This window comes from Thermobia domestica, unplaced genomic scaffold (genome assembly GCF_964235325.1).
Source record: "Thermobia domestica unplaced genomic scaffold, izTheDome1.hap1.1 HAP1_SCAFFOLD_254, whole genome shotgun sequence".
Lineage (NCBI taxonomy): Eukaryota > Metazoa > Arthropoda > Insecta > Zygentoma > Lepismatidae > Thermobia > Thermobia domestica.
Genome location: NW_027655971.1, coordinates 178854 through 205016, shown reverse-complemented (window position 1 = coordinate 205016; position 26163 = coordinate 178854). Strand labels below are relative to the sequence as shown.

Here is a 26163-nt window from a genome sequence, read left to right as displayed (position 1 = left end):
CAGTGAATAGGACCTCGACGCCCAATCCATTTATTCGCCATACGGTGGTCCAATAAGGCTCTGACCTGACGTGCGTTGTGTGCTGGAGCACCATCATGTTGATACCACATTCTTATACGTTCAGCGAAAGGAATATTCTCTAACAACTCCGGGTATAGTACATCACTGATAAATGCGGCATAGGTATCACCAGTAAGACGTCCATCAAAAAAATATGGCCCAATGATATGGTTACCAAGGGTGCCACACCATACATTAAGAGACCACCGATGCTGATGAGCAACTTCTCTCTGCCATAGTGGATTTTCCCTAGCCCAATAATGCATATTATGTCGATTTACGTGTCCTGTGTTTGTAAATGTAGCTTCATCGCTAAACAAGATGGTGGATATGAAGTTGCGCTGTCTGTTTTCCATACCTTCCAACCATAGACAAAATTGCAATCTGGCATGAAAATCATTGCCAGATAGTTCCTGATGTAAGATGATATGATACGGATGAAACATGTACTCGTGCAAAATACGCACTACAGATCTTTGGCTAACTCCACTGGCCTGTGCGAGATATCTCGTGGTAACATGTGGGTCTACATGCACTGCTGCCAATATTCCTGTTGCACGTTCTTCATTGGTTGCAGAGCGGTAACGACCCCTACCTCGTCCCCGGACAAGACTACCATGTTACCGCAAACGTCTCTCCAATCGCAGAAATGCCATGTGAGATGTTTGTTGGCGTTGGGGATAGCGCATTGCATACATTCGTGCCGCGCTACGATAGTTTCTTCTACATTCCCCCAACACCAGCAACATATCTACACAATGATCAAACACCGCCATTGCTCTATTCAAACGCTACCCAAACTAATAATATCAATACGATAGTGTTCGTTTACTTATACGGAAAACTTATCACCAAAGTTTATATCCCGTTCTTTCTACGTCTGCACACTTACACTTACATTTATTACGTTTCCATAGCGATTACATTAATAGTTGACGATCAAAAATAATCTAAAGATATTTCTTTGCAACTTTCTTTTCTTTGTATAAAACGGCTCAAATAATTCGCCTCTGATCCTTTTTTTTATAAGATGGTACAGATTGTTAATGCAATATACAACGTTATCGTTGTACTATGTTCCGAAGGCCATCGGTTCCATTCCCCAGGCAATGACATTGACGGGCTTTCCTTACTCTAACTGGGCACATGCTGAGATGTTGCCTACAAGTAGGGCCTAATAGGTACCTTCCTATCCCTTTCTCATAGGATTGTAGTGATTGAGGAACGACGTCTTTTTGCGCATACGTATTAGTATTATTCATTGTCTTATTATTTTCATTCATATTATTATTATTATTATTATTACTAGTTTTATTATTATTTTTCGTATTCTTCTTCTTCTTCTTCTTCTTCTTCTTCTTATTATTATTATTATTATTATTATTATTATTATTATTATTATTATTACGTTATAGGTCGATTTTGCCTCCGAAAATTTTACTTGTTATTCACTTACAGTATGATGATGGAACCTCGTGTTCGACATATTTTTAGGCCTGTTTGTATTGTACATGGACTCTTAACACTTTTTATTTGATGCAATAATTCGCGTGATATTGGCTTGTAACACTCAGTTTGAATACTGCACTTTCTATCTGAATGTGGAACCATTTCCGGCGGTCATTTTGTAACAGGCTTGCCCGAAATCAAAACAATTTTTTTTTCTAAGCTGTTTGGTTTTCCATAATCTATCAAACAAGGTATCACTCGACCTATATTCAGATTTGAAATTTTAAAATTGTTCCCGGGGCCCCATGATGGGGTTCTGGGGCACCACGACAACACCATTCCGCGTTGCCTATGGCGTTTACCTTTTTCATTTTTTGTTTCATGTTTTTCTACTTAGCCGTTTCCGATTTATAAGTACTGGAAATTTTATCTCTTACAGGACCAATTTTGGGGTCTATCTTGAAAACGGTGCCCATTTTCAAAAATTGTTTCCTACAAAAATTGTTCAATTTTTCAAGCTCTTTAAAACGAGGTATCACTCGACCTACAATATGTTCCCATTTGAAAATTTCACGTTCACCCCCCTCCCCCCAAAATGGGGGGCGGGGGAAACCTAGTGTTTGACTCATTTCTTAGGCCCCTCTGTATTGTACATTGTCTCTTAATATTTTTCGTATATGATGTATAGTTCGCGAGATATTGGCTTGTAACACTTATTTATAAGTACTGGAAATTTTATCGGATACAGTACCATTTTTGGGGCCCATCTTGAAAACTATGCCCCATATCAAAAATTGTTTCCTACAAAAATTGTTCAATTTTTCAAGCTCTTTCGAACGAGGTATCACTCGACCTACAATATGTTCCCATTTGAAAATTTCACGTTCACCCCCCTCCCCCCAAAATGGGGGGCGGAGGAAACCTAATGTTTGACTCATTTCTTAGGCCCCTCTGTATTGTACATTGTCTCTTAATATTTTTCGTATATGATGTATAGTTCGCGAGATATTGGCTTGTAACACTTATTTATAAGTACTGGAAATTTTATCGGATACAAGACCATTTTTGGGGCCCATCTTGAAAACGGTGCCCCATATCAAAAATTGTTTCCTACAAGAATTGTTCAATTTTTCAAGCTCTTTCGAACGAGGTATCACTCGACCTATGTTCCCATTTGAAAATTTCACGTTCACCCCCCTCCCCCAAAATGGGGGGCGGGGGAAACCTAATGTTTGACTCATTTCTTAGGCCCCTCTGTATTGTACATTGTCTCTTAATATTTTTCGTACATGATGTATAGTTCGCGAAATATTGGCTTGTAACACTTATTTATAAGTACTGGAAATTTTATCGGATACAAGACCATTTTTGGGGCCCATCTTGAAAACGGTGCCCCATATCAAAAATTGTTTCCTACAAGAATTGTTCAATTTTTCAAGCTCTTTCGAACGAGGTATCACTCGACCTATGTTCCCATTTGAAAATTTCACGTTCACCCCCCTCCTCCCAAAATGGGGGGCGGGGGAAACCTAATGTTTGACTCATTTCTTAGGCCCCTCTATATTGTACATTGTCTCTTAATATTTTTCGTATATGATGTATAGTTCGCGAGATATTGGCTTGTAACACTTATTTATAAGTACTGGAAATTTTATCGGATACAGTACCATTTTGGGGGCCCATCTTGAAAACGGTGCCCCATATCAAAAATTGTTTCCTACAAAAATTGTTCATTTTTTCAAGCTCTTTCGAACGAGGTATCACTCGACCTATGTTCCCATTTGAAAATTTCACGTTCACGCCCCTCCCCCCAAAATGGGGGCGGGGGAAATCTAATGTTTGACTCATTTCTTAGGCCCCTCTGTATTGTACATTGTCTCTTAATATTTTTCTTATATGATGTATAGTTCGCGAGATATTGGCTTGTAACACTTATTTTGACTTACCCTGTATATATATATATATATATATATATATATATATATATATATATATATATATATATATATATATATATATATATATATTGCTAAATACATTTATTATAGCTTAATTTAAACAATTTACATACTTTCGATCAAAATTTGTTGAACTGAGAATATGTATAATGTATAAATTATACAATATTGGAGTAATGAGCTGTGTTAGTCTTTTCCTAGACACACTAATTTCATAATAATTTACTACATTCACTTTTCTGTTAAATATAGTATTTCTTTCGAAATTAAGCTGAAAAACATGGTATATAATTATTTCATTCTTAAACATTGACATTCATAACTGATTGTGAGTGAGGTAGAAAACACTTCAGAAATATCCGATTCATCGCTAATTACGCTAATAAAAGTTAACATTGAAATTTGATACATTTCATCCTTGAGAAATCTACTCAGACATCAACCTACTCAAACCTACCCAATATCTATGTCATTAGCTTACAACCTGTTTCGCATTGTACAAAATTCGACTTTGTGAAAATTTTTATTTATGATCTATTTATACGAAAAGCGTATATGAAGAATACGCATCAGCTGAAGATGTGCCATCCAATCGGCCATAATCCTTTGGCTTGTTGTGTCAGGGACGGTATTTATTTACACTATTATATAAAATAGTAGAAGGGACTTATTCATCTACGACTAGTCTGTAATATTACAGGTTGATACGTAAAACTTGAACAGAGAAGTTCTTTTTTTCTTTTTCTTTCTCCATGAAAGGAAAGTATAAGAAATGATTTTTTAAAATAAATATCCTAAGAGGGGTAATGGAGGTTCAGTTTATGTATTATTATTATTATTTTGCCAGGAACTGAGTATTCTACGAATCGCTCCGAAGATAAAATTTGGCGTTTTAGCTTCCCATTAAAAATAACGAACAATGAGTAGTCGTTTTTGAAAGTTCCGCGTCTAGAAGGGGAAAGGAAAGCAATTTATATAATATTCTAGTTTTCTATGTTTATTCAGAAGATCCCCAATGTAAGGATTAGCTTAAGTTGTATATATATATTTTTTTTTTTAAGTTTAACGTCCTACGATAATGCACCAACGCTAAGAGAGACGATGATAATGAGATTAATAAAAATTGCAGAATGAGATGAAACGGGAAAAAACCCACGCAAACAATGTTTGCCCACCACAAACATCGGCTAATAGAAATGTAATTCGGTATTCAGACGTTTAACAGAAAATAAGGGAATATTATATATATTAGCGTTTTCGAGAATTCCTCTTCTAGAGGGGGAATAGGAGAACAAATTCTATAAAATTCTAATTTTCAGATTTATTTTCATTAAACGTAAAACTTGGATAGCCAAGTTATTTCTTTTCTTTTTCTTTTTCTACGAAAGAGAATATAAGAAAGGATTTTTGAAAATAAGTATCGTAAAGTGGGTAATGAGGTTTCAGTTTATTATTATTATTATTATTATTATTATTATTATTATTATTATTTTCTAGGAATTGAGAATTTCACGAATCGCGAAGTTAAGAGCATAAAATTTGATAAAAATGAGTTATTCTGGCCTTGCAAAGAATGGGTATTTCTGCCTGTTATGTTACAAAGAATATAGAATTACTTGAACTGCGACAGTTTTCCATATGGAAATGTCAATAAAAATAAGATTCCATGGCGTTCTGTATTTGTAGTTCTCTTTCAAATTATTCATAATAATAATAATAATAATAATAATAATAATAATAATAATAATAATAATAATAATAATAATAAATGCATTCAATCTGTAGCACCTAATAAAACAATCAATTCGTAATGATTCTGACTTGCGGATGCAACTTTTTTTTTTTTTTACTTTATTTAATTGAAAGGGAAAAAGAAGAAACTTTATACGAAAAGTTTCTAGAAAACAAATTAATGATTTCCTTTTCGTGAATATTCCTTTTTCTTCTTCTTAAACTACCTGTTTGATTATTTGTAGTTCAGAATTACATTAAGTGATTTTTGTTTAATTCTTCCTTTCATGTAGTAGCATTTTTTGTTGGCACTAGGCAGGACAGGAATTTATTGACTACTAGAGTGTCGATTGTTCACATGTCAATAAGTCAAAAGGCTTTGTGCCACTATTAAACTCTCATTTATTTAAAACACAACTAATTATCTGACATCTACCAGCGTGCAGTTGAAGAGACCATATCATTGGCGCTTTGCAGAGTGCAGTCTTTTCATGCCTACTAGACACCCATTGAATATCAATCAAGAATACCTCCGGTTGCCGTGGAGAGGGTCGCGCAAAATACAACAGATTTGTAGTTGGTCGACAGAGACACGAACATATATCAAGGAGATGAGCCAAATCACGAGAAGCAGCTAGAACCGGAGGAGACATTTGAGGGAAATCAACTAAACTATATTCCTTCTCCTGCCTAGTATTCTTTTTGCCAATCTGGCAAACTATCAAATCTTTATAGTTTGCCAAGCAGGCCATACGCGCGTGCTATTTAATGGAATGTTGTTTGACTTCATTGCTATTTACCTACAAAGTTTCTTTACGTAAAGATGGATGATGGTATCATTTAAGGTAAAAACAATAAAGAGCACTTTTTGTAAACTTACTGACTGATGTGTTGGTCGCTCAAAGGAAAAGCTAAGTCAGCCTGACGTTTTCTTTATTGTGTTCTGCTGGTCTACCATAACGTGTAAACAACTAATTAGTTCTAAATGTAATGATGACATAAAACCTTCTTTTCGTGTCTTATGCGAGAGACGAATTCTGCACCAAGAGCAAGGTTCAATATAAGTTTACACATGTCAGTAACTTAAAACCTCGCAGCAGATTATTACAGTGAGTGTAAAAAGTATTCATACAGGCAATATTTTTTTAAAGAATGAGGTTTTATTCCGCTTCTATGATATATAGGTCCAACTCACTGGGTGATTAAGAAAAGGTGTTCCGAAAGGAAAACTTGGGGGGAGTATAAACAACAAATGCTATTCCGATCTTGTTTTACAGAGACAAAAATGGAAAAGGTATGATAATCCATGCGCAGAAAGTATTCATACAGTACCAGAACTCTCACATGAATACTTCACTCTCCGTGTACAGAAACGAATGACGGGCATGTGAAGGCACTCTAGTTTGCTCTACATTCCCGTGCAATGCATTCAGGTTACAACGTTACCGCGGAGTTTGAGAGTGCGGCAGTATGGGGCATAAAGGTCCTAAAATTGCAGAAGAGGAACGATGAATTATAATTCGTCTGCATAACTAGTGTAAATTACTTTCATAAATTGCAAGCATTGTTGGTAGTCCTAGAGGAACTATTCAAAGTGTTACTAATAGAACGGGACAGAGAAAAACGTTGAAAAACGCACCTAGAACAGGTCGTCAGTGAAATTCAATACGCATTGGCAGTCATTGATGGTTCGAAAAATAAAAAAAAGCATCCACGTTTGAGTGTGCCAGAGCTTACAAGTGAGCTTTATAATGAACTTAAAGTGCATGTCTCACATTCTATCATTCGCAATTACGTGAGAAAGCGCTTCTTTCATGTCGGGTAGCTCAAAGAAAATATTTTGTGAATGAAGTCAATAGGAGAAAAACGTTAACATTTGCCAAAGCGCACTGAAATATACCATAAGAATTCTGGAACTGTGTGATATTTACGGATGAAAGCAAATTCAACATATTTGCATCGGATGGACGAACCATTGCGTGGAGGCGAAAGAATCCAGAGTTTTAAAAACAAAACCTGAAACTCACAGTGAAACGTGGTGGTGGTTCTATTATGGTTTGGGGGTGTATGAGTGCCTCAGGTGTAGGGTCCTTGTATTTTATAGATGGTACGATGAACCATCATCACTACATTGACCTTTTAAAATCGAACCCCATTTATCTGCTGAACAAATGGGCTTTAGACATAACTTCATATTAATGCAGAACAATGATCCAAAGCATTCCACTTTAAACACACGCCTTCGGATCTTGTGCAATGCGCCAAAGTAGATGCCAACACCTCCCCAATCCCTCAACATTTATCCAATTGAGTATCTATTGGACCAAGTTGACAAAACATATTAGAAAACGACCGATTTCCAATAAGCAAGACTTGCAAAATGCTCTGCAAGAGGAATGGCAGAAAAATCCCTCATCAAAGACCAAAGATTTGGTAGCGTCAAAGACAAAGCGTATTAAAGCTATTATAGCAGCAAAAGGATATCCTATAAACTACTAAAATAGCCCAATAATATAGCCGAAAACAAAGGCACTAAGTGAAGTGTATGAATACTTTTTGTTGATTGATATTTCTTTCTTTTCACAACCTTTTTAAATTTTCTGCACGAATAGTAGCTTCTTTGTTTCCTACAGTCCCAATTTGTTTCATATCAGTATATTTTTGTGTTATATTTCCTACACTTGAAAAAATTAAATACAAATTTTCAATTCAACTGGTGTTTGTTCACCGTGATATGTTACATGTTACCATTTTCCAAGGTGTATGAATACTTTTTACATTCACTGTATTTTGTCATAGTATCTATTAGATTGGTAATAGGGAGAGTTGATATTGTAGTTACGATCAGAACAGTATAATTTATTGAAATTTAAAGCACAGTATGGAAGTTTGTCTAAATATATTCGAATTGCATTTATGATTTGTCATGTCTCTTAATGTGGTAGAATTGTCTACTTCTTCTTAATAGCGATTAGATCTACTATTATCCTTGTTTACCATACTCCTAACATTTATATTAAATTCGTAAGTGTCGATGCGGAGTCTCTGGTTCGATCCCCGCCCAGGTAAGTTTGTGGTGGACAATATCGTGTCCGTGGGATTTCGTGGAGTACTCCCTTTTTTTCTCTCATTCTCATCCAACCAATTCTTCCATCATCTTTCACTTGCCATAATCATTGTCTCCTAAAAGACATAATAGTGTGACGTTAAACTGAAACATTTCATTTCATTTCTTAATATTGAAATGTACGTGCTAATATTTTAACCTTGTTTGATCAAATGGAGCATTGGACTGTATGGTTTAGGGACTTGGACACTACAGAAGTTAGAGAATAAATATTTAGAGAGCTTCGAATTGTGGTGTTGGAGGAAAATGGAGGAGATAAAATGGACAGACAGAGCGACAAACGAAGGTGTTTTAAAACGAATAGGAGAGAAGAGGACACTCTAGCCAGCATCCTTCGTAGGAAGGTCAATTTTGATTGGACACATTTTGCGAAGAAATTGTCTTCTTAATACCGCCGTAGAATGAAAGATGGAAGGAAAGAAGGAATAATAATAAGAAGAACACAGCTGATCGATGATTTGAAAAATAGAACATCATACTGGGAGTTAGAGGAGGAAGCGGAAGATCGAGAAACGTGGAAGAAACATTTCCAGGCCATAGCCTAAAATTGAAAATAATGATTATTCCTAGGACCTGCCTAATGGCAGAATACTACTACTACTACTACTACTACTACTACTACTACTACTACTACTACTACTACTAATAACAATAATGTGAAGAAACTTACATATGATCGAGGAGCTTCCTGTTCCTGACACATGTTCAGTTCATTATCAATGTGGAAAAAAGTTACATTAGAACGTTGCATTTAGTTTCTAAGACTGATTTTTTTTTTCTGCAGCGGTGAATTTTTAGATTTCATAAGCCAGAGGTGGTTAATACATATCTGATGAAACTGAGGAAAGTCAAGAGAAAAACTTCGGAAATCGAATTATTAACCATATTCGTCCGAATTCATCCCAGTATATTAGGCCTATTACTTCTAGAGTATAATTTGAGTTAGTCATATTAGCACTCTTTAAAGCAATCGCTTTTCATGAGCATTTTCATAATTAGAGCCCGGAACTTTGGCAAAATGCCTTTCTTTTAAAGATATCTGTATTTTTTTAAAGGAAAAATTCATTTTGTGTTGTTGTGAGCCTGTAGTTGTTTTTTTTTTTTTTTTTTTTTTTTTGCCTATTTTCCTTTTAATAGCTTCAACAACTTTTGGATGTGTAAATGCCTTTTTTTTTTTTGGCCTTTTTTGCAATTTTAGATACAAAAATTTCAAATTATAAATGCTCATTCTCGATTGGGAGTGTCATTTTTTGATTGAAATGTCTGCGTAGCGTGATATCATGTTCAACAATAACATTGACTTCAGGTTCAGGTTGATTTAAAAACGCTAGCTTAGACGAAAGTCAGCGAACTTTGGGATTGTAACAGTTAATGCGAACAAAGGCGGTAGCGTGCTATCAGAAATAATATCTGCGCTTGCAACAAAGAGCGGCGATTTCCTTCAAGTTGTTGTTCGCAGGGTCATTGTTTTCCCTGTCGGCATCAAAAGAAACTGGAGCTTCTGTAAAAAAGAAAGAAAGAAAGAACTGAGTTCAATCAACGAAGCAGTCGAAACGATATTCATTATTCCAGATTCGAACGCACAAAAGGCCGCATTATGCCAAAATTTAGCATACCGTTGAGCAGTAAGTTACAAGGATACGTCCGTGAATTCGGCGCAGATACGTTTACTACCAGTGGCGCAGTTTTGTTGTGCAAAGTATGTGGGAAAGCAATTAATCATGACAAGAAATACTTTGTAACTCAGCATCTGAATACTGCTAAACATGAAGATGCTGCTTTGAAAATGACGGGACAAAAGAAATTGTCCGTGATTTCAACAGCTGTTTGTTCATCCACTAGACAATCACAATTTTCTTTTGACCTATGCAAGCCTTTCATGGTAGCGGGAATACCTTTCTAGAAGCTGGAAAACAAGACACTAAAGAATTTCCTGGAAAATTACACGAAGGAAGTTGTACAGTCAGAATCTACTCTAAGGAAAACATACATGTATTTAAATGCTTGCTATGAACATACTCTGCAAAAGATTCGTGACGAAGTTTGTGGGGAAAAGATTTGGATTTCAATAGATGAGACGACAGATGCTACAGGAATATACCTGACCAACGTAATCATTGGACCCATGGAAATATCCTCATCCTTGTTTCTTCTGACTGTAAAAGAGCTCGAAAAGGCTAATGGCTCATCAATAGCTCAGTTATTCACAAATTCGCTTGTTCTGATCTGGCTAGAAGGAACACAACACAATGATGTCCTCCTTTTCATTACAGATGCTGCTCCGTACATGAAGAAAGCTGCGCGGGCATTGAAAGTGCTGTTTCCCAACATGATTCATATCACATGTTTAGTTCACGGCATACATAGAATCCCTGAAGAGATAAGAATGTTGTACCCTAAAGTAGACAAGCTAATTTCAAACACCAAAATAATATTTCTGAAATCTCCTTCCCGATGTCGGATTTTTAAGGAAGTAGTGCCCGAGTTTCCTCTTCCTCCACAGCCGATCATCACGAGGTGGGGACCTGGATTTCAGCTGCAGTCTACTATGCAGACAACCTGGAAGCGATCCGTGCTGTGATGAAACAGTTATCAGAAGAGGATACTGCTTCAATTTCCGAGGTGAAAAAACTTTTGTGCTGTTCAGATCTCAGCAATGATCTTGCATTCATTTCAGCTCATTATGGTAAGTTGCCAGAGGCTATTACGAAACTAGAGAAAAGAGGTGAAACCCTTCCAACATCCTTACAGATCTTTCAGGAAACAGCTGACTAGCTAGGAAAAGTGCCGGGGGAAAAGGGACTGGCTATTTATGAAAATTGCAAACGTGTTGTGGCAGATAACGAGGACTTACAAAAAATGTTGAAAACTCGTGATGCTCTTTACGGTGAAAAGTGTGTTGATCTTGAAATAACTCCATCTACAATAGCTTCATTTACGCCCCAGTTACTTCAGTTGAAGTGGAAAGATCATTTTCTATTGTAAAAACCGTTCTTTCTGACAGGCGATTAAGTATTACTGTTGATAACTTAAAGAAGCATGTTGTAGTCATGTGCAACCAGCATACACTGTAAGTAACATTTTGTACACATATTCACATAACAAGAAAAATATCATGTAATGTTTGAGTATTAGAAAGTAACAACTTTTGTTTTTGCCTTTTAGTGCCTACTTGTCAAATTTTAAATGCCATTTTGCCTGCCTATTTTACACAAAATAAAAGCCTAAACTTCCGGGCTCTACTCATAATATTCTTGTGTGTTTTAAATATCGTGTGAATTAAAATACAGTTTTATTCTAGTACCCTAATTAGAATTTAATATTAAAAGTACGTATTTTACTGAGAACATTTTGCAGTCGTGGTTAAGAAAGACTTTCAGAAGCTATGTACTTTTTATGTAAGTTATAGTTTGCTTCAGTAAACAAACGTGTATTTTGTTCTGAGAATCTCTTCTCATGAGCAGAGATGAAGTGAGTCGTGGGTCAAGTGGTTCAAGATTTGTGAGTGGGTCAGTGGGTCAATAGGGCGTGACTACTTCTACCCAACCCACCGTTACTCACTTTGAAATACCGACCCACCATCCACTCTGATACATTGTCCCACTCTACTCAGTGCATTGTAGACGTAGCATCTTATAAACACTGGTGAGTTTGTCTAGGGTATATTTTACTTTCAAGGTCTCTCCATTTTTCGTCCTTTTTCGTTTGTTTATATTTACTTATCTAAGATGAGTATATCTAAGTGAAGAAAGAACTTCGGGCTCTTTTGGGTATTTATATTTGGAATTGTAATAATAGCAATAGAACTTACTACTTGGCTTTCGAAACACAGTCTGTGCGTTTTTAGAAGAGCTGAGTACTGGATTTTTTTTTTAAAAAAATCATATCTAATATATAATTTATTATACGGCCAAATGTCAAAGCCAAATGAAATGACTTTTGGTATACACTTAAGCTCCAGTCCCAACTGGGATGTTATTATATCGCTTTCATTATAATAAATATCCAAAGGGGGAAGTGAGGGTTCTGATTTTTTCGAAGGATTTAATATCTCACGAGTGGATCCTGGGTTAGATTGGGTCACGGTGGATGGTGGGTCAGCGGGTCATAGGTCACGGTGGGTGAAGTTTTCATCGACCCACGTCACCTCTGCTCATGAACCTGTATATGGAACACGTTACTTAGTTGCTAGTTAAGGATTACGAATAGGAAAAAATATGACGATCTTGACCTTAATTTTATTTGTATTTTTTTATGCTTTCGTGTAATTGGTATTTTATTGATCTGTTATTGTTTCTATTATAATAAAAATCTCATGTAGCTAGTAAATGTGTTTGATGAATGTTTACTACGATACCAAATAGTGCGTGATAATAATATAGAGATATTTTTCGATTGCAGATAAACCACTTCGTGATCGTCATGTAGATAGAATTAGAACCGAAGCAGCCTTTTTATCTATTCTAGTAGGAATATTAGAGGTAAGTACACTATAATTTTATTTCTAGACGTCGGATGTAAATACATATGAGTGTATATTAATGAATTTAAGCACTAGTATGTTGTAAATAATAAAATACAGAGTCAATTGAGAAACTAAATTCATTGACAATCCGTACTAATGAAACAATGTCACATGCATAAGTGGCAGCCTTCATTTCTTTCATGAGTTTGAGTTTTTGTATCATTATTCGACACCGAAGTTACGAAGGGCGGGTTCTACTATAAGCTTGGGATCCAAAGCACGACCGGGTCTTGAATCCGGTGCGTTTGGCGGCTGTGTAGACCATAATCATAAAGACCAACTCTAGCTGTATATACCATTCCCCACCACACTCTTTCACCTTCAAGAAAGTTGGATTACAAGATTGCGCTACAGAATCCATCCATTACTTCCATGTTATACGTGTATGTTAATGACAGAAACTACTTTTTACAATGACAAAACTTAGGTGCACTATAAGTCTTTGTGACAACATGAAGCTAAGTAAGGAGCCGTAGTGATTAGTGGTAGAGCGTTTACCTCTGTTTCGTGGGGTCACTGGTTCGATCCCAGCTCACAACAAGGGGGTTTGTGGTGGATAAATACCGTATGCGTAGATTTGCTCGGGACTCCCGTTTCCTCCCACTTTCTTCGTTCCACCATTTCATTCATTTTCACCATCATCATCTCCTTTAGCCAACACGGCATAACCCTGGAATATAATACTGAAAGATTTCAATGAAGCTATGTAACAAGTGTGCTTGTTAAGTTAAACCATCAATTACACGATTTGTTTCTTGTTTAAGTCGATGTTTCTAGAACAATTTCATTTGTACAAAATAAACTATGATTTAATTATTATCGTATACTTAAATTTAATTCCTTTAAAGATTTGAGGAAACGCTTGCTCAGTGGTAGAGCCGGGTCCATAATTTGATCCCCGGCCAAGTAAGTTTGTGGTGGACAACATCGTGTACGTGTGTTTTGTCAGAGTACTTCCGTTTCCTCCCACATTCCCAATTCACCAATTCTTACATCATCATTCACTTGTCTTAGTCACCTGTCTTCCTTAGCCTAACAGGCATAATTGTAGGGCGTTAAACTGAAAAATTTAATTTCATTTACAGGTGTTTCCATTAAATTGATAAAGCTCTGTATATGCTATATGAGCAAGGAATTACACTATATGCACAAGTAATACTATGTAATTTAAACGATGCTTTTTAGAAAGCGGGGTTCATTACTTTGATTTCCAACATATTGGATTATTATGTTGACACGTTTGCTCCCATATCCGATCTTAGACGGAATTTTCGATTTTATGTCTAGCCTACCACATCCGACTAAAGTCAAATCATACTAAATCATCATCTGACGGTATATACAACATTTAACAGTTTTTTGATATATAGTAAAGAAATAAAACCAATTTCAGTTAAGGGAGATTTTAATCTTGCATGACTGGATAGGCGCGTATATACCTTGTGTAACTGCTGGTAGTGAATGTGTTAAAATATGAAATATATTTCGGTAACTGCTTTGAAGTAGCTTTTAAAGTTGAAGGTCATGCAGGATGTCCATAAAATTATCCAGAATTTTATTTCCAATCTTATTTATATCTAGGTATGTGGACATCAAATGACATAAGTAACTTGCGAATGCATAATTAATTTTATAGGTAGTTTGTGCCAATAGAGTCAGTAGTGTCTACATTTGTTGTTTCTGGGCCTCTTCCAGTGTTCATGACGTAATTCTTGTGTCTGTCGAAAGGCGTATTAAACTCTTGCTCTAGGTTCAGTTTTCTCTTGATTGCGATTGTAAAGTTTGCCTAAGTTAGTTTGTGTATTCCTGAAGTTTATTTATAACGATTTTGTTGAGAAACGTACGCCATTATATGCTGTGTTCAAGAAACCACAAGTTTTCACTTATTTCTCCATTTCATTGTATATGTATTCTATCTTTTAATATTTTTTGTAGTTATTGAAACATGCAAAGGAACATGCTATCGAACGAATAACGATAACTTACCTCCCTTCTTGAGAAAAATGCAGATTTGATTCTCGAAATCCTCCATTTCATAATCAAATGATTGTTTGTGGATTCTTATATGATTGCTGAGTCCAAAAATAATATTTTATTTTTTTGCTATCTTCTTTCCCGTTCCGTTGGCAGTCATTTTTGTTTAACAACATTCACGAATTTTTGCGTTTGTAAGGAGTTTCCGTTAACATAACTACTCAGACCTGATGAACCTAGTACTAACTATTTTACTCAGGAAAGGCAACCTATCTTACGTCCAGTACATATTTAATGAAATTTGTATGAAAAAAATTGTTCAAATGCACCTCAACAAGTTCATAGACATATCACCCCAGGAAGGAATGTAATTTCAGGCTTAATTGTTCGGGGATATGTAGCTGCGCAAAAGTACTATATCAGAAACAAAAAATGAACACTGAGACTTTCTTTCTTTACAAGTTACGATGTTTTAAGAAAGGATTTTTTTAAAATCAAATTTTCAATACCCTGTATCTGTGTTGTGATACAGTTCAAAAATCTGAATTTTTGGCGGATAAGCCCCTCAGAGGTGGGCGTCACCTGATATACACTACCCTAAAAATCGCCTTTTTTTCAGGGCCTTCCGATAGCAAGGACTCAGTTTTCCAGTGTCCCACGATACGTTAGACCCACGTACCGTCCAACCATGGAAAGTCGAACAATCCGAAAACTCGTTCTCTTTTATGAGGGTATACTCATTCTCTTTTACGATCACTTTTTAGGGGTGTACTCGTTCCCTTTTATGAGCACTTTTTCAACCCTTATTTTAACATAGCAGAAATTACATAAGACTATGAGCCCATTTCCAACCCTATTTAACATAGCAAAGGCCACTAGCATAACAGACAATAAATAATGGGAGTGTATTCGTTCTCTTTTGTGACCACTTTTTTCAACCCCTATTTTAACAAAAATTACTTAATACAATGAACACAATCCAATCAGATATTACACAGAGACTACGAACATAGCAGAGCTCATAAAAGAGTCGACATATGGGCTATTTTCTAACCACTATTTAACATAGCACAGATTACACTCCCTATTTAATACAGCAGAGAATATGAACCAGTAGCAGGGGTGTATTCGTTCTCTTTTATGACCACTTTTTTCAACCCCTACATATTACATATGACTATGAGCACAGACTACGAACGCACTCCTATGTAACATAGGAAAGACTACTAACATAAAATAATGGGGGTGTACTTGTTTCCTTTTTGAGCAATTTTTCAACCCCTATTTTAACACAGCAGAGATTACACAGAGACTACGAACACCTATTTTCGCGACCCGTATGTATAAAAGAATATGGCCTATCTTTTAGTCACTATTTAACAAAGCACAGACTACGACCCCTATTTAATACAACAGAGAATATGAACCAATAGCAGGGGTATAATCGTTCCCTTTTATTAACCCCTATGTAACATAGCAGAAATTACACGCATTCACCAACTACTACATGTCCCAAAAGTACTGACCATCGAGGTCAAAAGTCAAATATTTAAACCCACACAACTCGTAAATAGAGGAGTGTATTGGTGTGCTGTTTCCACATTTAGTAATGTGTCATCAACTACTACATGTCCCAAAAGTGCTGACCATCAAGGTCAAAGGTTTAAACCCGAATAACTCGTAAACGAAGCAACGTATTGAGATGCTGTTTCCACATTTAGTAATGAGTCATTAAGTACTACATTTTCCGAAAGTACTGACCATCAAGGTCAAAGGTCAAATATTTAAACTTGAATAACTTGTAAATGGAGTCGCATATTGAGGTGGTGGTTCCACATTTAGTAATATGTCATGCAGTACTACATGTCCCAAAAGTACTGACCATCAAGGTCAAAGGTCAAATATTTAAACCTGAATAACTTTAAAAGGAGCCACATTGAGGTGGTGGTTCCACATTTAGTAATAGATCATCAACTGCTACATAACCCAAAAGTACTAACCATCGAGGTCAAAGGTCAAATATTTAAACAACTCGTAACGAAGCAACGTATTGAGGTGTTTTTTCCATATTTAGTAATAGGTCATCAACTATTACATGACCCGAAAGTACTGACCATCAAGGTCAAAGCTCTAATATTTAAACCTGAATAACTTGTAAACGGGGTCACATATTGAGGTGCTGTTTCCACATTTAGTAATAGGTCATCCAGTACTACATGTCCAAAAGTACTGACCATCAGGGTCAAAGGTTAAATATTTAAAACCTGAATAACTTTAAAAGGAGCCACATATTAAGGTGGTGGTTCCACATTTAGTAATAGATCAACTGCTACATGACCCAAAAGTACTAACCATCGAGGTCAAAGGTCAAATATTTAAACAACTCGTAACGGAACAACGTATTGAGGTGGTTTTTCCATATTTAGTAATAGGTCATCAACTGCTACATGACCCAAAAGTACTGACCATCGAGGTCAAAGGTCAAATATTTGAAACCGAAGAACTCGTAAACGTAGCGACGGATAAATTTGTGTGACCTATTGAGTTTTGTACCAAGAACATAATAGTGAAGAGCGAATAAATTTGGGTGTCCTATTTACATTTGTACCAAACATTCATATCATTTTGTACTACTCAAATAAACGAAGAAATAAATTTGTACTAATCAGAAAAAGCGAAGTAGGACCGATTTAACTAACTCAGACTTTTATACTATTTTGTACTACTGCAATAATAGAAATAAATTTCGGTCTTCTATGTTTTATGCGTACGAAAAAAATGAACGCCCATTTTAGCTATTTTATACCATTTTGCCCTATTTAAGTAAACAAAGGAATAAACTTCTACTAGGCAGAAAAAGCAAAAAAGACCATTTTAACTGGCTCCGAAGTTTTATTTCATTTTGTACTATGTAAACAAGCGAAGGGATAACTTTTGAGTGACCTATTTAATTTTGTAGCAAGAAGAAAAAAGCGAAGAAGGACCATTTTAACAAACAGAATTTTATATCATTTTGTACTACTCAAATAGAAGAAGAAATACATTTGGATAGTTTTGTATGAACCAGAAAAAAGTGGAGAAGGTATAAAATTTGAGTGGACTGTTTTTTTAACGTATCAACTGGAAAAAGTAAAGGTTCATTATAGCTTTTGTATTATTCAAATAAACGATGCAATAAATTTTTACTTACCAGAAAAGGCGAATGCTCATTTTAACTAACATTTTATACCTTTTTGTGCTATTCAAATAATCGAGGGAATAAATTTTGAGTGGTCTATTTTATTTTTGTACCAATCAGAAGAAAAGCAACGAAGGGCCATTTCAACTAGCTCAGGATCTTATATCTTTTTGTACCATTTAAAAAGCTGAGGATAATTTGAGTATTTTATTTTTGTTCCCATCAGTAGAAAAGCAAACAAGGACCATTTAAACTAGCTCAGCATTTTATACCGTTTTTGTGCTAGTTAAGGAAATGAATAAATACATACGGGTATCCTATTTCCTTTTGTACCAACGAGAAAAAAGCGAAGAAGGACCATTTTTAACTGGCTTAGAATTTTATACGATTTTGTATTATTTAAACAAGCGAAGGGTTAAATTTCTGGACCTATTTTGTTTCGTAACAAACAGAATAAAGCTACACAAATAAACAAAGAAATAAATTTGTATTAGCCAGAAAAAGCGAAGAAAGCATTTTAACTAGCTCAGCATGTTATACCTTTTTGTGCTACTCAAACTAACGATGAAATAAATTTGAGTAGCTTATTTACTTTTGTACCAAACATTCATATCATTTTGTACTACGCAAATAAACGAAGGAACGAATTTGTACTAACCAGAAAAAGCGAAGAAATTCCATTTTATCTGAGAATTTTATAACTTTTGTACTGCCCAAATAAAGAAAGGAATAAATTTGAGTAGTCTATTCTATATTTGTACCAACCAAGAAAAACAAAGGTCTATTTTAACTAGCTCATCACTTTATACCCTTTTGTGCTATTCAAATAAGCAAAGGGTTAAATTTGAGTAACTTATTCAATTCTGTGCCAAGCAGAAAAGTGAAGAATGAATAAATTTGGGTGTTCTATTTACCTGTGTATCAACGAGAAAAAAGAGAAGAAATGCCATTTTTAAGTGGTTCAGAATTTTTTACCTTTTTGTACCATTGAAATAAACGAAGGAATAAATTTGTACTAACGAGAAAAAGCGAAGAAGGACCATTTTAGCTAGCTCAGAATTTTATATTATTTCGTACTACTCAAATAAACGAAGGAATAAATTTGAGTGACTTATTTACTTTCGTACTAACGAGAAAAAAGCGAAGGTCCATTTTAACTAGCTCAGAATTTTGTACAATTTTTGGGTATTCAGTACACGAAGGAATAAATTTGAGTGGCCTATTTTAGTTTTGTACCAACCAAAAAGAAGCGAAGAAGGTCCATTTTAACTAGCTCAGAATTTCTGTATCTTTGCACTGTTCAAATAAATAAAGCAATAAATTTGAGTGGTCTATTAGTTTTGTACCAAAGTTAAAAAAGCGAAGATGGACCTTTTTAACTAGCTCAGTATTCCTGTACTATTTTGTACTATTCAAATGAACGAAATAATAAATTTGGGTGTACTATTTCCTTTTGTATGAAGCAGAAAAAGCAAAGATATGCCCTTTTAACTATCTCAGAGTTTTATATCATTTTGTACTATGCAAAATAAACGAAGGAATAAATTTGACTGGCCTTTTTTTGTTTCAACCAGAAAAAAGGGCCATTTTAACTAACAGCATTTTATACCTTTCTGGAGGATTCAAATAAACGAAAGAATAAATTCGAGTGGCCTATTTTGTTGTGGTGCTAGATTTTGTACTATTTTGTACATTTTTTGTGTCACCCCTGAAAAAGGCACATCCTAAAGTTTTGCAGTCCAATTTTTGTGGTGCAAATTTGTAATTCAACATCTTATGGCATTTTTGTAGAGTCCGCAGCAAAAAACCTGCAACATGAGCATGTAAGTTTATTGTGAAACGACGAAGTCTTGCTCCAAATTAAATATTTTTAGTATAGTAAGGGTGCTAAGATACAGCATATTGATCGCAAATGGTTTTTATATAAAATAGGGCACCTTACCAGTGTGGAAGGCTATTCACATTATTTTTTCTACGTTTTTGCTTTAGTGTAATTTCATTAGGCAGAAGCTGCTTATATTGTGCATTTCTTTTACATGACGGGAGAGGAAATTAATATTTATTTAGCAAAGACTTTCCTATGTTACATAGGAGTGTGTTCGTAGTCTATGTGCTCAGTCTTATGTAGTTTTTGCTATGTTAAAATAGGGGTGGAAAAATAAGTCAAACTCTTTTATTAGATCTTCTACGTGTTTGTAGTCTTATGTAATTTCTGCTATGTTACATAGGGGTTGGAAAATGTGTTCATAGTCTTTTATTAGCTCTGCTAGGTTCGTCGTCTCTGTGTAATTTCTGCTATGTTAAAATAGGGGTTGAAAAAAGTGGTCATAAAAGAGAACGAATACACCCCTGCTACTGGTTCATATTCTCTGCTGTATTAAATAGGGAGTGTAATCTGTGCTATGTTAAATAGTGGTTAGAAAATAGCCCATATGTCGACTCTTTTATGAGCTCTGCTATGTTCGTAGTCTCTGTGTAATATCTGATTGGATTGTGTTCATTGTATTAAGTAATTTTTATGTTAAAATAGGGGTTGAAAAAAGTGGTCATAAAAGAGAACGAATACACCCCCATTATTTATTGTCTGTTATGCTAGTAGCTTTTGCTATGTTAAATAGGGTTGGAAAATGGGCTCATAGTCTTATGTAATTTCTGCTATGTTAAAATAAGGGTTGAAAAAGTTCTTATAAAAGGGAACGAGTACACCCCTAAAAAGTGATCGTAAAAGGGAACGAGTACACACCTAAAAAGTGGTCGTAAAAGAAAACGAGTTTTTGGGGTGTTCGATTTTCCATGGTTGGACGGTACGTGGGTCATGGCGTATCGTGCGACACTGGAAAATTGAGTCCTTCCTATCGGGAGGCCCTGAAAAAAGGCGATTTTTAGTTAAGTGTATATCAGGTGACGCCCACCTACTCCCCTCTGTATTATACTGCTGTGCTAATATGTTGGAGATTTATCCACAAGTCAAGCTACAGGGCGTCACAAAATCAGACAAAAATGCGAAAAAAATATGCTTATCAATAATAAAAATACGATCTCAATTGGTATGTCATGCTACATATAAACGTACCTGTGTTACATGAAGTAGCTGATATGAAGTAAATGTTAAATGAACATGAATTATTTGAAATTGTGGACAATTAGAAAATAGGTCATTTTCCGTTTAGATTCGGATTAAAGATGTTCTACTGTATAAACAACTCAGGCCTATTTAGTCATATTGTATAACATGGTTTGTATGAAGAAAACAATTGATAAAAATACATTTCGGTTCCAACAAAATCATTACTGCATGATTTACAACTTATTTGCCACCTTTAGATCCTGTTTATGATTCTGTTGTGATTTATATGTATTAAGTTTTGATATTTCTTCACTTACCGGTTAGTTTAAAAGTAATGTTATATATTATCCTGCCAGTAGCCGCTGTAAGTTCTAAGTCATTTAGTTTCCTTATAACATTGTTCATGGACGCCCAAGTCTCAAAGTCCGTCGACCCTACTGTTTCCTCACCTGTTCACGGAATATTATAGTTGACGGACCTTGTCTAAGTCTAGTCTTGTTCATTTTTCGTAAAACCAGTTCTTGGTCGTGTGGGATGATAATATACTACACGCGTATTTTTTATGTTCGTCACTAATTTAATTTACTTCTGCCAACCACCATTGAGCATCAAACGCATATGCGACAAAATCTCTTCTTTGAAGTAATTTGTACAGCTTTCGTAGTGAAATAAATGTCGTATTCTGTACTTTGTGATGTAATGAAACATTAGGATTCTTCACTGACACAGGGACAAAACATTGAAAACTCCTTGTGCAATTAATTGTCACGCAGGTTGCAAAACGGTCTAGGAGTTTACTATTGTGATGTTGAATGATCTCGTCATCTCTGACACCAGTGAATATGATTCCCTTTAAATAATCTTGACAAAATTCAAACATTAAATTTTATAATGTAATTAGAAAATTGTATTTTGTTGTTGCAAAATTATATGGTTTCTAAGAGAAGGGAATATATTTGATGTTCTCGTAGAGTGTACTAAAATTTTATTGAATGACCACGTGTTATTATTAGTGGTGAGCACAAAAACAGGTTTTTTGGTTTCCGGTTTTTTGAAAAACTGGAACCAGTTTTTGAAAAATTTCAAAAAACGGGTTTTCACAGAAACAGGTTTCGGTTTTTCACCGGATCCCATTTCGGTTTTCTTCAAAACTAGTTTCGATTTTTTCCAAAATTGGTTCTATTTCTCACCAGAATAGTGTTTCGTTCTCTAGAAACCGATTCCGTTTCCACAGAAATAGTTTTGTGTGTTTTGCAAAAGTTTTCACCGAAACCGGATTTGGAGAAAACCGAAATGTCGGTTTTTCTGATTTCGGTTTTTCTAGAAACCGGTTTTGCCCATCCATAGTTATTATCAAATTTAAATAAGGCATTAGATTGTCATTATACATTTGGTGTGGTTTTCTAAAGTTGTATCGTTGTTGATCGATCTAGCCAATGTTGTATGATTATTAATAGTCAAACAAGGGCGCCCATGTTGTGGTTTCCAAGGGGGGCAAGTATAAGTGACATTTCAAATATAGTTTCAAATTTTGCTGTATCTACTCTAAAAATTCAATTGAGTTTTCGATATTCCGAAGTACAATTTCTTCTAAAGGGGGCGAGCGCCCCACCTTGCCCCCCTAATGGGCGCCCTTGTAGTCAAACATTAACAATTGGCGATCCGATCGACCACTATTGAGAAATGGATAAACGGATAAAACCTGCGTAGCTTACTTTTAGTAGGCATTAAGAAATAAACAAGTAATTATTATTCTGCTCACATTGGTCATGACATTGAAATACTATCATAGTTGAAACTTGGATATTAACATATTGATAATGATATTAACATGGGATATTAACATATTGATAAGAGAACTCGTTTTAAACTTAACAACAACAACAACCGGTAATCAAATTATGGACCCAGTCCAACCCAGGCACTTGCTCTCCTCCTATTTTGCTGTCCTCAACAAACAATGCGTTTTTTTATGTGATATTTAACGTCTTGTAACTTAGCTTGTAAATAAATCTGAAACATGATAAGTGCACATCAGTATAATACAAAACAGTGGGTTTATCTGCCAAATTTGAAATTTTAAAACTTTGAACAAAGATACAGGATGTCGAAATTTTGATATTTTTGAAAATTTCCTTTTCTGAAACATTGCAACTTGTAATGGAAGCAATCTCAGTGTTTTTTTTTTCATATAATACATTTATGTAATTATATGACCCCCCCAAACACAATTAAACCTGAGATTACACTTTTATTCTTGTAATGATAGGCCTATACCTTCGAACATTGCAAATTTGTAAATTTCGGTGTCAACTGCTGAGGTGGTTTTGGACTGTTATGCATACAAATGCTATTAAACATGTACTAGATTAAGATAGGGTATTCTTTCATGAATGAAATAGATTTTGTTTTATGAGCCTAGAATTTACCAGGTCTGAGTAATGAAAGGTAACGCAAATCCCTGCAAGAATCAGAACGTGTTGTCAAAATAGTTGCCATCGAAGTTGGGAAAACGATAAAAATATCTATTAGTCTTGAACTCTGTAATCATATTGGAATCCACAAACGAAAAATGATAACTATAAAGTGGACAAGCAACCAATTATTTTTTCTACTATACTTTACTTGGTCAGACCCAAGGATAAGTTTATGAAAATAAGTAAATAAATAAAAATAACTCTATTTTATAATGCACACGATCACTATAAAAATATTGTGCTTCGGTTATGTTAATTTTATAAATAATGTAAAGGAAAAGGTATATACGCCACCTTCCCATTTGGGCCAGACCATTTCAAGCTTGAGGGTGGTGTGGAGATCGATAACTTGACACACGTGTGAGAATGTTCAGCTGTCTTTGGCTTCGAAGGTGTCACAGGTATACTGGTATTCAAATGAACTCTCGAGCCACATTGTTAACAAAGTTGGAGCGAGAATAAATCTAGTTCCTATTGTGGATCGAACCCGGTCAATTCTATTGGTATCTGAAAAGACTTACGAATATGCAACTATACCTCTAATCGTTATTTAAACCAGCGAGCAGAAGTCAACATGCAATTATGTGTCTGTTTCATGGTAATTTCCATAAAACTTTTCCGACTTTAGTGAAACAAACTTAGGAAGTAAAACTGTTGTTTGAAGATGAAAATCCGTTAAGAATAAGCAGATAAATTTAACCGTAAGTTAAAAAGTTTGCGTATAAATATAATGTTATTTAAATAAATCCACTGAATATTCGTACAAATAATTCGATTTTGATTGAATGTGGTGCATGTTTTTAGTTGTTTTCAACCCTCCCGATGTTTGAGATTGAAATGATAGGCGGCGCCAGAATTTTGGAAATGTGGGTACAGGCTAGGATGGGACAACACACCTTAACGTTGTTGCCAAAATGCTCTGCAGTATTGAGCCTTAAGATCTCAAAAATAATCCCTAAGTTTTACTTAAAAAAAAAAAAAAAAGTATTGTAAGCAAGTAACTTATGAGTAGACTTCGGATCGATATGCACTAAAAACCGGCAAAATATGCATGCAAATATGCGCTAAGAATCACGAAAATATGCACTGAAAATATGCAAATATGCATTAAAAATTATAAATATGCACCAATCAAAAGCAAAAGTTAAACGAGGAATTTTATCATCTTTACAGAAAAAAGTTGTATTACTTGAACTACATATACTTGGTGTATAACTATGATGCATTCATGCTACAATACACAACTGTGTAGTTTTCGGTGTTTTCTTGCAAAAACCTGCATTTCTCGGTTAAAACATAACTGTACATCGAAAAGTTCCTTCCGTGTCACGGGTCGTTAAAGGACAATATTTTTAAAAGAGCAATGTCACTTGCCGCTAAATCTGGAATTCGTGCGACGTTGTTCCCAGGAACACTTTATTTACATTAAACAAGAATTTTATGCCTAGATTTTTCGCGTCTATTGAATGTGAGTTTCGAAGAAATGCTTGTCCGATTGGTCTTGGTGGCGTCTGTTTCGTTATTGAATCAAACATCTCAAATTCATTGCAAAGTCCTAATTATCGCTCTCTTAATTTCGTTATGATCTTTGAAATTGAACTGAAATAAGTATTGATAAACGCAAGGTCGCTTTTAATGTTTTCAGCTCCGCAAGCGTCCAAGGCTTCTTGAATACATTTCGTTTCTTCGAGTTAAAAACACCTCACAGTCAGTATGTGAAATTAAAATACATCTCTTTATATATATAAGAATGCGCCAAGTATCTGTGAATAAAGATAAATATACTTAGAGAAATAAATAAACATTTCTGGCTTAAAAGCACATAATAAAACCTGCCTAGCATAATTGAACAGGACTCGCAAAAATTTCCGTTAAATGTTGAAGAGTTAACGGAGATAGATCTATGCTTAAAAAATAAACAAGGCACATACATACAATGGGCATAGTGTGAGAAAATGTTGTACATAGGCCTACCTTATTCAATTACAACATTTATTTATGCTACGAATTAATACACATAAAACTTACAGTGAAGAAAAAGCCTACATACGGTTTCAGAGGCCAAGACAAAAAGTAGATGCTATGCCCTTTTTAGCGCTCCTCTCTCTACTATTGGCTCCCTTTTGATCTATTGTGTATATTACGCTAATTGCTCTATGTCTCTAGACCAGCTAGAGAACGAGTTACTGATATTTGAAAATAACTATGTAAATTTCACTTCGTTCAAAAACTAGGGCCTTACATGGCAGTGGACTAAAGGTTAAATGTGTAGGGTAACTAGTAAACGAAGACCTTTACAGACAACGTAGTATTTATACCTAACCTCTCACAGAATGTCTAAAATTTTTCTAAATGCTACATTCCACAACTTGAAAATTGTCGCTAAAAAGTATATTTTAACATTCATTGTTCGCAACACAGGTTCCGCCTAATCGAGAGAATTTAACACATTTCTTAGCTTTAAATTTATAGGACTGTGAAATATTTCCGTTTAATAAGGGGTCTGTTGAAGGCACTTGTTACTGTATTAAAAGCCTGTATTCAAAAACCTTATGTTCTTGTTTAAAAGAAAATAAATTCACTTGAAATTACTTTTTGTATCCAATTATATGTAAAT

General features: G+C 35.0%; 1 protein-coding gene across 1 annotated transcript in view; it reads left to right on the top strand.

Annotated features, from left to right (window-relative positions):
• Nucleotides 1–26163, top strand: part of LOC145676633 (cytosolic carboxypeptidase 1-like) — a gene marked incomplete at its 3' end in the record, with an annotated part of 232230 nt that overhangs the window by 27346 nt on the left and 178721 nt on the right. The window contains 1 exon segment of the mRNA XM_081747467.1: nucleotides 12727–12806. Coding sequence (XP_081603593.1) covers nucleotides 12727–12806 — 80 coding nt within the window.